Source organism: Muntiacus reevesi, chromosome 13 (genome assembly GCF_963930625.1).
Source record: "Muntiacus reevesi chromosome 13, mMunRee1.1, whole genome shotgun sequence".
Taxonomy (NCBI): domain Eukaryota; kingdom Metazoa; phylum Chordata; class Mammalia; order Artiodactyla; family Cervidae; genus Muntiacus; species Muntiacus reevesi.
The window spans coordinates 53,692,371-53,706,525 of NC_089261.1; the positions used below are offsets into that span (position 1 = coordinate 53,692,371).

The following is a 14,155-nucleotide window of genomic DNA, read 5'->3' on the forward strand; positions in this document are numbered from 1 at the left end:
CTTAAGGCTTGTTAATTTCAACCTCATTTTCTAGCTTTCTTTAAAGCTCAGAAGCGTGGTAGGGCTTGCCCAGTCTCATGTACACAGGTTATCACAACTAAAAATTGATTGTTTTGACTCTGAAGTCTTTGCTCTTTTTACCCCACCAAGATGCTAAGTCAATTATAAATAACATTGTTTTTGAAAATGATGAAAAACTTAGGAATGATTAAAAATCAAATAATGCTAAAACTTTGTTTATTTGGTAAACAGTGACCTGAAAAAGAATGCTGCTACATTTAAATTCAATAATAGAGGCATTTTATTTTTGAATTTTTTTTATAATTCTGAATATTAAACTAAAATAGTGAATTTTACTATAATTTTCAAAACACCTTTTTAGTTTCATTATTTAAATTATAGAGCTGAGAAGAGTAAGGCATAGAAGTTTACATAGGCTGGATTTTTCTAACCATGATAGATAACCTGGATCTTGCAAAGTTGATTGCTGTTCATAACAAATAGTTCTGTCATGAGATGAATTGTGTTTAGACAATTTTTATAGCCTCTCTTGTTCTCATCATTCCTTTTCTAAATAGTATTTTGTAAGTTCATGAAACCTTGTGTATTACACAACTACATGTCAAAACACTTACTTTGAAATATTGCTCTCTTCCAGGGTATGATGACTGTATACCCACATGCTGGAAAAGAGAAGGTTTATATCGAATACGAATATGCTTATTTCGTTCTATACATTTTTCCTGTAAGAGAAACAACAATCTTGTGTAAAAACCCAAATACTCGTTTTTATTGCATTTACTGGTGGCAGAACCTATTATTAGTTTTTGCCTGGATTCTATATTACTACTTTAAAATTTAAACAAACCATTTAAATTCTTAGCTTTTTCTTTGTAAGAATAATGGAACAAAGAAATCGAGATGCAAAAGCATGTATTTTCTTCCATGAGCTCTATTAGTTCACTAGAAAATCAGGTTTGCTTGTTCAGTCTTGTCCAACTCTTTGTGATCCCATAGACTATAGCCTGCCAGGCTCCTCTGTCCATGAAATTTTCCAGGCAAGAATGGTGGCGTGGATTGCCATTTCCTACTCCAGGGGATCTCCCCAACCCAGGGATGGAACCCACGTCTCCTATGCATCTCCTACATTATAGGTGGATTCTTTACCACTGAGTCACCTGGAAAGTTCAGAAAATCAGGCTACTATTGTGTGAACTATAATTTTCCTCTCTCTTTATTCCAGTAACATAAATTTTCTAGTATTTTCCCATCTATCCATTTCTCTTGGTCTACATTATTCCCTCCCCATTTATTAATTTAAAAACCAAATTACTCCCTCTTCAATTTCTCCTTAAAACATATATGACTTAAAAAAAACCAGTATTATACTTCATGGAAAAAGATTTGGATAATCTTCTCAAAGAAAGATGGCCTGTGACATTATCACCCCTATTAAAAACAAGCATTTGATTTGCATTTCTCTGATAATGAGTGATGTTGAGCATCTTTTCATGTGTTTGTTAGCCATCTGTATGTCTTCTTTGGAGAAATGTCTGTTTAGATCTTTGGCCCATTTTTTGATTGGAGAAGATGTGGTACATATATATAATGGAATATTACTCAGGCATAAAAAATGAAATAATGCCATTTGCAACAACATGGATGGGTCTAGAGATTATCATACCAAGAAAGAAAGTTAGACAGAGAAAGAAAAATGTCATATGCTATCACTTATATGTGGAATCTAAAATATGACACAAATGAACTTATCTACAAAACAGAAACAAACTCAATAGACATGGAGAACAGACTTGTGGTTGCCAAGATGGAGAAGGGGTGGAGAAGGGATGGATTGGGAGTGTGGGGTTAGCAGATGCAAACTATTATATATTTAATGGGTAAAAAACAAGGTCCTACTGTATAGTATGGGGAACTATATTCAACATCCTTTAAGAAACCATAATGAAAAAAGAATATGAAAAAGAATGTGTATGTGTGTGTATATATATATATGTATATATGTATGTATATGTATAACTGAATCATTCTGCTGTACAGTAGAAATTAATACAGCATTGTAAATCAACTACACATCAACAAAATAGTTTAAACAATTATGATTGCTATCATTTATGTAATGTATACATATAAAATTCATTAAAATACATCTCAAATTTATGTGCATAATAATGTTAAATAGCAGGCTTATTTAAATTCATTTCTACTTATGTTAACATGTAGGAAAATACTGTATTAAAAATGGTTTTTAAAACTGTAAAGTCATTAAATAATGTACAGTTAATTTGAAACTAAAGTTCAGATAAAGTTAGTTGAAGACTTAAAATATAGGAAATATAGTAATACCTTTAATCTATTAATAAAAGTTTCAGTAGGATGGTATTATCAAATTCTTGCTTGCCCAAAATACCACTCAAATAACTTGTTGATGAAGCAAAGTTGAGTTCATTGCTTACTGCAGTAAGGGAGAAAATACCTTGATAAGACTCTGTTCAAGTCTTGTGCCTATTTTTCAACTGGATTGTTTTCTTGTTGTTGAGTTTTGAAAATTCTCTATATATTCTGAATACAAGTCTTTGTTAGATATGGAGTTTACAAATATCTTTTCTATCCTGTGGTGCCTTCTCTTAACAGTAAATTTTGAAACACAAAAGGTTTTAATTTTAGTGAAGTCCAATTTATCAACTTTTAAAAATGGATCAAGCATTCTGTGTCATGTCTAAGAATTCTTCACCTAATCCTGGGTCCTAAAGATTTTTTTCCCATGTTTTCTTCTAAAAATTTTGTAGTCTCATCTTTTATACTTAGGTGATATACTTTGAAATAATATTTGTAACAGGTATATGTTTACATCGATTCTTTTTTAAAATATATATAAATATCCAGTTAAAAAAAATCAATGCACTAAAATTTGTAAACAAAATTTAGGTAATTACATCAGAGAGGTAGTATTTTCCTAAAAATACAAAGTAAAGAAATACTCACAAGAGCTTCTCCTGGGGTACACATCTTTACCAGAAAAATGTCCCCCAAGAGCAAATCTACGGGTTTATCTTTGTAGAACATTAAAAAAAAACGTACAAAGTCAGTTAAATCTTCAGACTTAAATAGCTTTCCTATGGAGAAAAAGTAAACAAAGCCCAATAACTCTTCAGTGTTTATACCACATATCAAAACATCACTCTTATATACAGTTATTCATTCCACTGACATGGGAAAGAGTACAAAAATATTAAAAAATTAAATATATCTATTCCTTGCAAAGCTTAAAGCATTAATGAAGTTGGAGGATGATGAAGAAAAATCATATATCTGCTTCAGTATTAAGAATTACCACTTTTGGTGGGATAAGTAAGAAGCAAGTTTAGAATCGTGCATACTCTCAGGAAATTAACTTTGATAACTAAGGAGGATCAACTGTTCAAACCACTTGCAAGATATATAAATAAAATGGAAAGTTTAGGACCTGTAACCTTTCACTTAGTTTTTCAGAAACCATAACTTGTAAGCTCATTTACATAGAACTTTATCAACATACTACATTTTTCACTTTTAGTGCTTAATTTTGAATAAAATAGAGTATTATTTCAATATTTGAACATTATTTTATAAGAATGTTATTTTCTTTTGTATTTATGATTCTTAAAGATTTACTGTATTTTAAAGTATGACTTCATTACATCTAATTATTTATTTCTAACATATTGCATCTTTAACTTGAAAAATAAAGCTGAAGGTGTAAGATTCAGGTAAATTTTCACCTTAAACAGTGTAAAACACATCTAGCCACCTAATAAATATGATAGTAGGATATAGGAATCTCATTTTTCACTAAGACTTGAGTCTATATGGGTCACTTGATCAAGTGTATAGTTGTATTTGAATTTTAGGCACCTATGTACATAATAACCAAAACAAGTGATTTAATGACAGAAATAGTTGATTCAGTATCTGTTTTCTTTATCGGCTGCCAGCATTCTGAAAATTCTATTTGGCAAGCTCATATTTTTGGAAAATACTGAACAACAGAATTGTTATTATGATAACAAAGAAAATGAAGCCTTTATAGAGTTAAGCTTAAATAAGAATTCAGTATCATATATACAGTGTTTCTGTATACTCTCAGTGAATACTCTCTATCCTTCTACTACCTGACTTTTCTGAGAAAGGCAAAAAGAATTTAAAATTCTCAAAGTAATAAACCAACAAAATTATCTCTCCAAACTTTCAGCAGGTATTACTGTCACCCACAATTTTTCTTCTTATTGTAACCAAAGCTGAGGAAAAATAGAAAAAACTTTCAGAGTTTTAAAATTGGATTCCACACCACTTTAACAGAAAGTTTGAGGGGGAAAGTGGTCAGAATATGAAGTAGTAGATATAGAAGAATAGATGGAGTTTACTAGCAATCAGAGAAACGCTTTATTCTCCTCCCCATGGCAAACAAAAATTTTAATGGATAAAATCAAACGTTATCAAGTATATGGGGAAGCAGGAACTCAGATGCACTGCATATGAGAGTATATACTACACAGTCAACCTGCAAAGCAGTCTGGCAGAACTTTTGAGACCTGGCTATGTTTACCCAGTGATCCCATCCCAGGACACACATAAATCACTCCATTTCTTTGTGGCAGCAGACAGCTAGAAGCAGTCAAGGTCCACCACTCTGGGAATGGACAAGTCAAATAGATTATTATGTAGCATATATGCAACGGTAAGGAAAATGAACATAAAGCAACATATAGACAGCTATATAATCTAGTTTTGTGGACAAAACATAAGGAACAGAAATATGTTTATCAAATCACCATTTATGTAAATTTTAAACAAGTACAAACACAATGAACACCAGATCTTTTGCATGGTATCTGGTATTTATATGTATATTCTGGATGAAATATATTGAGTGCAAACCTATCATGAGAGTGGGTGGAAGGGGGGGGGTGCTTTAAACAGAAGAATAAAAAAAGGTCTCCTGCTTGTAAACAAAGATGAAATGCAATATGAAGCGAGTTAGGTAACTTGGCCTCCTGCAGTGAGGGTTAAATAAGAGAAAACGGGATAGAAGGATGGAAGGAAAAAATGGAAGGAAGCAAAAGGAAAGTCCATAAAAGAATTATAAAAACAATACATTACGGGCACAATTTTAGGAACTTCTCTGTGCTGGGTATAATTCCTATGTGTTTACATTTTTTAAGCATGTTAGCTTCAGCATACTAGAAATTGAAAGGCCTTCAGAGTACAATAGTCCTGTTAAAATTCCTTCCTCTGTAACTTTAATTATTTGAGTTTCAATATTTTTCTATGTAATATAGAAGTACATCTTAGTCACTGTGCTAATACGTGCCAGACTCAGAGCTAGCATTTAGAAGTAGTAGCTGCCTTATGCTTTTATAACATGTGAATATATGTCAATCTGCTCATTTACACTGTTTATCTACAAAAAATTTGGTTTAAAAACACATTTTCTGAAATTCAGGTCCTCGAATCTAATTTTTCTGCTAAACTAATAGTATCTTTATAGAAATTATGCCATTCCTTTCCATTGAGTAACAATCTCTTTGATAAGTTCTTAAAAACTTTTGTACTGAAAATGTTGACCCCACAAAAATAGATCCACTGCTTACCTATAAATCCAAGAACTGAAAACTCAATATAAAGCCAATTATTTGAAGTGATGTTATGTACAAAATCTGTGATTTTTGTAAGGTACATCTTGTTAGCTATGATATCATCTTCCAGCTTAAAAAAAAAGGGGGGGGGGTGGTGTTAGTACCTTTGATGCTTCCCTGGAACAAATTAGCTTGAAAATTGAAAATACAACAGAAAAAAACCCACATTTTTATGATGTAGTAGATTGCTTTTTTAGCTCAATTCATGTTGAGGTTATTTCCTGTTAGTCAATTTTCATTTTCTAATTCTGAGACCAGAGATTATCAGTTTCTTTCCTAAATACTAATAAGTAACATTCAATCTAAATCCTCTTCAGAAGAGTCTATCCATCTGGGTTCATTTTCACACTCACAACTATTTAGTTTCTTGGTTAGGACTAGCTGGCTTTATGCTTAGTTGATAAGCGCCACGTTCTGGTGCCAAATATTGTGCTTGGCAAAAGGTGACAAAAGGGAGCTGGCACTCTCGGCCCCACCTAGCTGGTTAGAAGCATGGTGCCAACAAGCCTAGAAATAGGTCTGCATGAGGTGGTGGGGAGGAAAGGAAATTAGAATTTCCTTTTTAAGTTTAATGTGTATTATGTGGAATCTATAGATGAAGAGGGGTTCTAAATGATTTGGGAAGATGTGCAAGTCCTCAGGCACAATACCATGGCACAAAATAGAATCCTGTTCTTCCCAAAGGGGATGAGTACATTGGCTGCATCTTGTGTTTCTATTACATTGCCTCTAACTAGGAATCGAAAGGGGTTTTGGTTTTTTACCATAAAAAGAGAAGATCTGGCTTCAGGCCTTTTTCGAATTCCCTCTCTATTCTCCAGTGACAATCTGCAGACTCCTGTCACAACTGTGCACTCTCTCATGTGTGGTATATACTTACTGTTGGAAACGTGGTATTATTATTTAACACCATGCAGGAATTTAGGAGGTACAAATTATACACAGTTGATTTATTTCATGAACACATAAGACACTGCAGAGCTGTGTTACTCATAAAATGGGGCAACACAGAATAGCAATGATAAGTGTACATATAAAGTGTCTAACATAAGTGCCCAAAATATGTGTGCTTAATCTAATATACTTGTGAGTAGAAAAAATGCAAGTAATATAATTTATTTTCTTGCTAATTTGAGATTTTTTTTTCCCGTTTGCTTCATGCAATTATAATTTCCTCTGTTAACAGTGACCCAGAAAGAAGACTGACACAGAACGAATTTTAAGCTTCCTTTTGGTGTTTCAATATAATGGATATTTTCCACTTTTTAAGTACAGAGTCAAGTGGAGGGCTACAATGAGGAAGGAAGTAACTGAAGGAGAGAAGGAGGATATAATACTTCCACTTTCAATTATGTATCTAAATAAGGTCTTACCTGTAAATAATACATAGCTTTGGGCTGGGCATACAGCATCAAAAAACAAAAATCTAATACTTGTTTGATTCTCCAACTAGAGATAAATAATAAAATTTGTTAACATTTTTCATTTTATTTAACTTTTATTTATAAGCATATATTAGTAGTTAAAAACAAACTTCTTTCACACTTTACTCACAGAAAGTACTCTCCACGTTAAGTGAAACTGAATATCCCGTACTAAAGTTACACTAAAAGGTTTCCCAACTTTATCAGTGGACAGTGTCTGCCACTGTTAAACCAGGATAAGCATAATCTACTCATTTTATGTTTTGGTTAGTCAAATTACCATTTATATAATAAAGTTAATATTCTTCCTGATCTTAGGTCTTGTTTAAATAAAAGTATGAAGAACCATTATACTAATTTAATACTAAACCAGATACTAGGTTGGGCTTCCCTAGTCGCTCAGTGGTAAAAAATTTGCCTGCCAGCGCAGGAGACTCAGGTTCAATCCCTGGGTCAAGAAGATCCCCTTGGAGGAGGAATGGCAAAACACTCCAGTATTCTTGCCAGGAAAATCCCATGGACAGAGGACCCTCGTGGGCTACAGTCCGTGGGGTTGCAAAGAGTCGGACACAACTTAGCAACTGAACAACAACAGATACTAGGCCAGGTCCTGAAGCTCCAGAGAGCAATACACAGCGTGGTTCTTGCCCTCCTGGGTCTCATAATCTAGCAGGAAAATAGAAAAATCATAAACTGACAGCCATTAGACAGGTACTACATAAAGATATGGACAATGATGACTTAGGGCGGAGCAGAAGGAAGAAGAACATTCAGTGTAGAGGAGCAGTGCTGCAAAGGCATGGATGTGTGAAGGAGCAATCCACCTTTGAGAACACCGTGAGTGGATGGAAAGGAAGTCGAGGATAGTGAGATCAGCAGGGGCCTGCTCATGAAGGGTCTTTCATGACATGCAGGAAACTATATATCTCATATGAAAAAGGATTCTTCTGGCTAGAATATGGTGAATGAACTGGAGGCAAGGCTAGGCTAGGATTAAGGGAAGCCAGTAAATCTCCAATGGTCTGAACTAAGCTCAAGGCAGAGGACTGGGGATGAGAGGGATAATGTAGAGAGAGAATCTAAAAATGAAATGATGACGGAGTCATAAAGGACAGAAGTAAAACAAGGATCTAGAATGTCTCTCAGCTTTAGGACTCTAAAAACTGAGTAAAATGTGGGTCATCAAAAGCAAAACAAAATCTTCAAAAGATATCTAGATTTGGACATACCATTTATTACTTAAAAAAAGAACCCAGTGCCAATAAGCTTCCTGAATAAGACCTTTTTCTGAATCTTAATGTCTTTTGCTCTAATGAGTTTTGAGGAACCAAATTATTATACTTCTTGTAATACATACCACATTTATAATCAAACAATAGCAATCCTTTGTATGGGTATAGAGCTTTTTATTTTTTAGAATTCTTTCATAAACACGACTGTATTTTATTTTCACAATGCCTTCCCCATATACATAAAGTGGATTTTATTATACACACTAGAAAGTTGGGGAAGTTAAGGAAAAAAAGGCTAAATTACCTGCCTCAGATGATCAGCAAATAGAAAAGCTGGGAGTATTAATAGAATCTAGGTGCCAGCCAATAGAAGCTGGCTCCAGCACACCACTGTGCATCAAATATTAACTACTACATGCAAAGTCTAACATTTTATCAGATGAAGCCAGTTATTTAAGGATACCACTTTTCAACATATCATACCTCTCTAATTTTTCTGAGTCGTCAGTTGATCTGGCGGCATGTGATATGTTTGGATAAAAATAAGCAGGTATTGAAATGACTTCTAAGGATCCAGATGTCACCTGCCTTTTGAATCTATAAACAGAAGTAGAGGTGTATAATTGAATTTGATTTACCAAAATCATAAAATTAAAAAGAAGTTCCTTATGTATATCCATACAGTATTTTGATCTGATTACTTCATGATGTATCTGATAGTGACATCATAAAACTAATACTTTTTAAGCAAAAATATTTCTTTTTTAAGTCAGTGACACATGTAAAAAATTACAATATACAATATAAAATTAATTTCCTCTTATAAAAATTATAAGTACTTTGAATTTTTCAAGTTTTCAATCAGATATGCACTCTAACAGATGCAAGTTAATTGCCTAGTTAACACAATATAGTAACTGCAAAAAAGCAAGAACATTAGAAGATTTAAACGAATAACTTTAGTTTAATAAGAGTCCTACCAAATAACAATGTGGCTCCTGAAATCAGACTGTCATAGAAAGGATTAAGTGTGACTCTTGTCCACAATTCTTTGGAGGAGTATTTTTTAGTCTCTTTATTTTTAAAAGTTAACATTTATAGACCAACAAGGACATCATTAAAATGCATAAAATACTGCTCACAAAAACTGTACTATAAATCTTGTACCATCAAGGTAAAATAATGAGAGACCAGGTAGAGCATTTTAAATGGTTTTCCATAAGAGAAAAATAATGTGACTTTAAATGAGATTTAAATCTAGGCATGGCATTATTTATTAAAATGGAAGCAGGACAGAGTTTATATGCATGATTTGAATTAGGTGCAAACTAGGCAGTCCTAGTTTGCACTAGCGACTAGAAAGTCGCTTTGAATTTCAGTTACATTTTAATTAAATAATGTCCGTTTTCCCCAACACTTTTCAAATGTGAGTCTTCATGGAATATCAGCTGAATAACTGCATAAAGTACAAACTTCCCTTCCCAACTCCTCAGTTCATAAATCACTACGTAAGTAACAGATGCACGTCATCTCGTCACTTCTCTCCAAGTCTGCTGGTAACTGGTCACCATGCATCTGCTTCTCAGGTCACTGATAGCCAGCAAAACATGCAATTGTGTTGCCTCCTGGTCTCCTAGTAATAAACAAACCCACACGACACTGAACAAAATAAAGAGGGGACTGGCTAATAGGTGAAAGTACAGACACTGATAACTTTCTTTGGATGCAACTAAATGACCACAGACCCTGGGAATGTTGACACCTTCGCTCTCCAGAGACCCGGGGTGTGCAGCACAACTGCGAAGTGAAGGTGAACTTGCCTGACGTAAATGAGGAAGATGCTTGTAGCAGAAAGGATATTCCGTAGGATATGATGCTGGCAAAAAACTTCACGTTAAAGGAACACTCAGATGTTTCACGACATTGAAAATGTAAATGATAAAATGTAGGTGCCTGACCCAAACTCAGAGTATGACAATTTGCCAAGGCATAAAAAAAAATGTTCACTCTGAATTTTAAGTTATAGGACAGGAAAAAGGCAAACAATGCTTAAACTACTCTTAATAAAATTTCTAAATGAAATACTTTATTCTCAATGATTTCCATGTTTTATTTATTTATTTTTTAATTGAAGTACAGTTGGTTTACAATATTATATTAGTTTCAGGTGTACAACACAGTGATTCAACATTTTTATAGATTATACTCCATTTAAAATTATTACAAAATAATGGCTATATTTCCCTGTGCTGTACAGAATTTTCTGGTTGCTTATTTATTTTATACACAGCTGTTTGTGGCTGCATCTCACTCCTCCCCTGTCCTTTCCCCACTCTATCTGTGCATCTGTCTGTTTTGTTATGTGCACGTTTATTTTTTGGATTCCACATGTAAGTGGTAACAGGATATTGTCTTTCTCTGACTTATTTCACTAAGTGCAATACTCTCTAATCCATCCATGTTGTTGCAAATGGCAGAATGTCTTTCTTTTTTATGGCTGGGTAATATTCCATTTGTTGTGGTGTTATGTTCAGTCTTCTCCGGCTCTTTGTGACCCCATGGACTGTAGCTCAATCAGCCTCCTCTGTCTATGGGATTTTCCAGGCAAGAATACTGGAGTGGGTGGCCATTTCCCACTCCGGAGAGATCTTCCCAACCCAGGTATCAAACCTGCATCTCCTGCCATTGGCAGGCGGATTCTTTACTCCTGAGCCACCTGGGAAGCCCAGTATTCCATTATATTCGTATATTTCACATCTTTTTTATCCATTCATCTCTTGATGGGCACCTAGGCTACTTCCATATCTTGGCTATTACAAACAAAGCTATGAACACTGGGATGCATGTTTCTCTTCTAATTAATGTTTCCATTTTCTTCAGATACATACCCAGCAGTGGAATTGCTGGATCATGCAGCAGTTCTACTTTTAGTTTTGGGGGGACTCTCCATAGTTAGTGGCTGCATAAATTTACATTCCCACCAACAGTGCACAAGCATTCCCTTTTCTCTACATCCTTCACCAATATTTTTTATTTGTAGACTTTTTGATGATAGCCATTTTGACAGTCATGAGGTGATATCTCATTGTGATTTTTGATTTGCATTTCCCTGATGTTAGTGATGTTTAGCATTTTTCATGTCTCCACATTTTAAATTACAGTGTACTAGATGAATATTAGTTTTACTATATTTTTCATTTTTCTATACATTTATAGCTGTCAGAGAGTATTAAACATTTTGACCAATGTTTAATGGTCATGAAACAATTGCTTGCGATTATGTAGTCATATCCACAGGAAATGTTTGTAAACCTGTGTATTCTTTTTAGCTGATTCTGTCAAGAATCGCTAATAAGGATATCAAACTAGCATGGATTAATGCCATTTCAGGATAATGTGTTGTCTCTGAACAGTGGTTTATCATTCAGAGTAAAGCAACTGGTAGGATAGCATGGGATATGAGGGCATTTTAAAGATTTGCATATAACACAACTTTTTTCCTAGGAAATCTTCTTTGGGGAAAACTAGACATCCATGGTGTTTTATTTAATCTTGCTCAACTCTGTCTCCTTTTACACACATCAGCTATTTCAAGCCTTCCATACTGTTCTCAAGTTTATAGGCTGTCAGTTAACTCATCATTCTCAATGTATGATCTTTACCTCTCTCACAGAGAAGAGAGAGAGCTACCTTTAAGGAGGGGACTGTTTCATTTCACCTTCCTTGTCCAAACTAATTTTGTCTTACTCTTTCACCCATTCTCATCTTTTTTTTTTCACTTAGTCCTGCCTATATCTCCATGTGTACCTTGCATTCAATCCCCCGCAGTCCTTGCTCTATCAGCTTCCTCCCTCTTCCCCTGAGCACACAGAAAAACCCTCAAGTTGCTCCCATCTCAGAACACCCCAAACATGTCTCCCTCGAGCTAGTTTTAACTTTTCTCCCCATCAGTTAAGCTCATTTAGAAGAGACTAAATTTTGAAAATTTTACTATGAAAATTACCCAAAATATGCAAATCCCTAATCACCTGATTTCAACAACCATTAATTTTTTAACTTGTTCATCTATGCAGTCCACATTCTTTGCTTAAGAATTTTAAAACAAATCATAGACATCATATTTTACCCTTAAATTCTTCAGTGTGAAATTGTAAAAGGAAATTTATATTTATGTAATGACATGACAGGATCACATCCCACAAAACTAAGAGTAATTACTTAACATCACATAATATTCAGTGGATATTCACAAATCCCTAGTAGTTTAAGTACAGGGTCTAAAGGTGGGGGGTGGAGATGAGACGTTCAAGTGAGTATCCACTTAAGATCCTCTCATTGTAATTGGTTATCTATTATTTCTTTTTTAAGCTTATTATCTAGATCAGTCACTTTAGTTTTTCTTTCTTTCTTTCCCCCCCATGCAACTGTCATTTTGAAGGAAGTGGGTCAGCTGTCCTAAAGGTCCCACATCCTAGGGGTTTGCTCCAGATTACTTTCTCCTCTCACTGTATATACTCTGAACTAGAGCTTAGCTCTAAAGGCTTGATTAAATTTAATGAGCTAAAATGTATACTTTAAGGCAGGACAAAAAAATTTAAGCATAAAATTCTTTGTCCCAACCCTCTCCCCCAGTGTACCACGTGCCTCTGCATTCCATACACATTAACCAGACCCCCTCAAAGATGGGAGTGCCAGCTAATCCATAAAGATCCTTTTTCTTCTCCCTTTCTTCTGGCATAAATTTCTTAGAAGATTAGTATCCTTTCTCAACTCTGTAAGGGTTTGTAGTGACTTACTGCTCACTTTGTATGTGCTTACCTGGACTATGTATCTTTGAGGAACTTTAGGTAGACCAGCACTCTGTCATTTTGATGTATGATCCTCTGTCTCAAAAATGTAACTGACTTCTACCAGAGGGAACGAATAGTCCTCAGAGCTTCTGACAGTCTGTCTCCAAGGTTTTAATCTTAATTTGGCTCTACTAAAATTCTCTTTTTCATTAACTTGTTAATTAAACTTTCATTGACAGATTCAAGGTCGTTTCGTTTTGTTTTGAGGTTGGTGACCAAGTACACCCTACAGTTATTTCTTGGTGCATTTCCTCTGCATCATAACAGAAGGCACAAATGTCTGACTCTCTAACTTGCAGTGACACGGCCCCGATTAGAGGGTCAAGAAGGGGAACTTGATCCCTTCCCGCTGTTAATAATTATCCATCTGTTCTCAGCCCCCACTTCCCCACTTCCACAGTGCCAGATATTGTAGGGTGGGGGTCTGCAAGCCACCATTCCAAGACCCGTTGCCTGCTCCTTCCAGGTAGTCCCATGGGAGGCAGGAAGGGAAGAGACCAGAGGCAGTAGGAGGATATTGTCCACACGGCTGGTTTCTGGAGACGTCTGTGGCAGCGGCCTGGAGCGCGGCGACCTGGCGGCACCGGCAGGAGCAACGGGGCTGTGCCCCGGCATCGAGCACAGCGCAGCGGCCGCGCACGCGGCCTCAGACTCGGGGCACAACCCCCTCTTCCGTTACGATTCTCCTGTCTCCTTTCTCCTTCTCTTTCTTCTCTCAGCTCTTGTCAACTTTTCTGGCTAATTTTATCATTTTACTTTTTACATTTATTTATTCGGCTGCACTGGGTCTTAGTCAGGCCAGGGCATGTAGGATCTATTAACAGTTCCCTGAACAGGGATTGAACCGGGACCCCTGCATTGGGAGCAAGGAGTCTTAGCCACTGACCACCAGGGGAGTCCCTTGGCCAATTTTTTGTATTAAATTGTCTCTATTTCCTCTCTCTGAACCACCAAGA

At 35.4% G+C, this 14,155-nt stretch overlaps 1 protein-coding gene across 1 annotated transcript in view; it reads right to left on the reverse strand.

Moving 5' to 3' along the window:
- Positions 1–409: 409 nt before the first annotated feature.
- Positions 410–14,155, reverse strand: part of MGAT4D (MGAT4 family member D) — a 44,647-nt gene continuing 30,901 nt past the window's right edge. The window contains exons 6-10 of the mRNA XM_065904224.1: positions 8,833–8,946; positions 7,067–7,142; positions 5,649–5,763; positions 3,004–3,134; positions 410–743 (exon numbers count right to left, since the gene is read on the reverse strand). Of these exons, the coding sequence (XP_065760296.1) occupies positions 591–743; positions 3,004–3,134; positions 5,649–5,763; positions 7,067–7,142; positions 8,833–8,946 (589 nt within the window). The 3' untranslated portion in view covers positions 410–590. The remainder of the gene's footprint in view (positions 744–3,003; positions 3,135–5,648; positions 5,764–7,066; positions 7,143–8,832; positions 8,947–14,155) is intronic.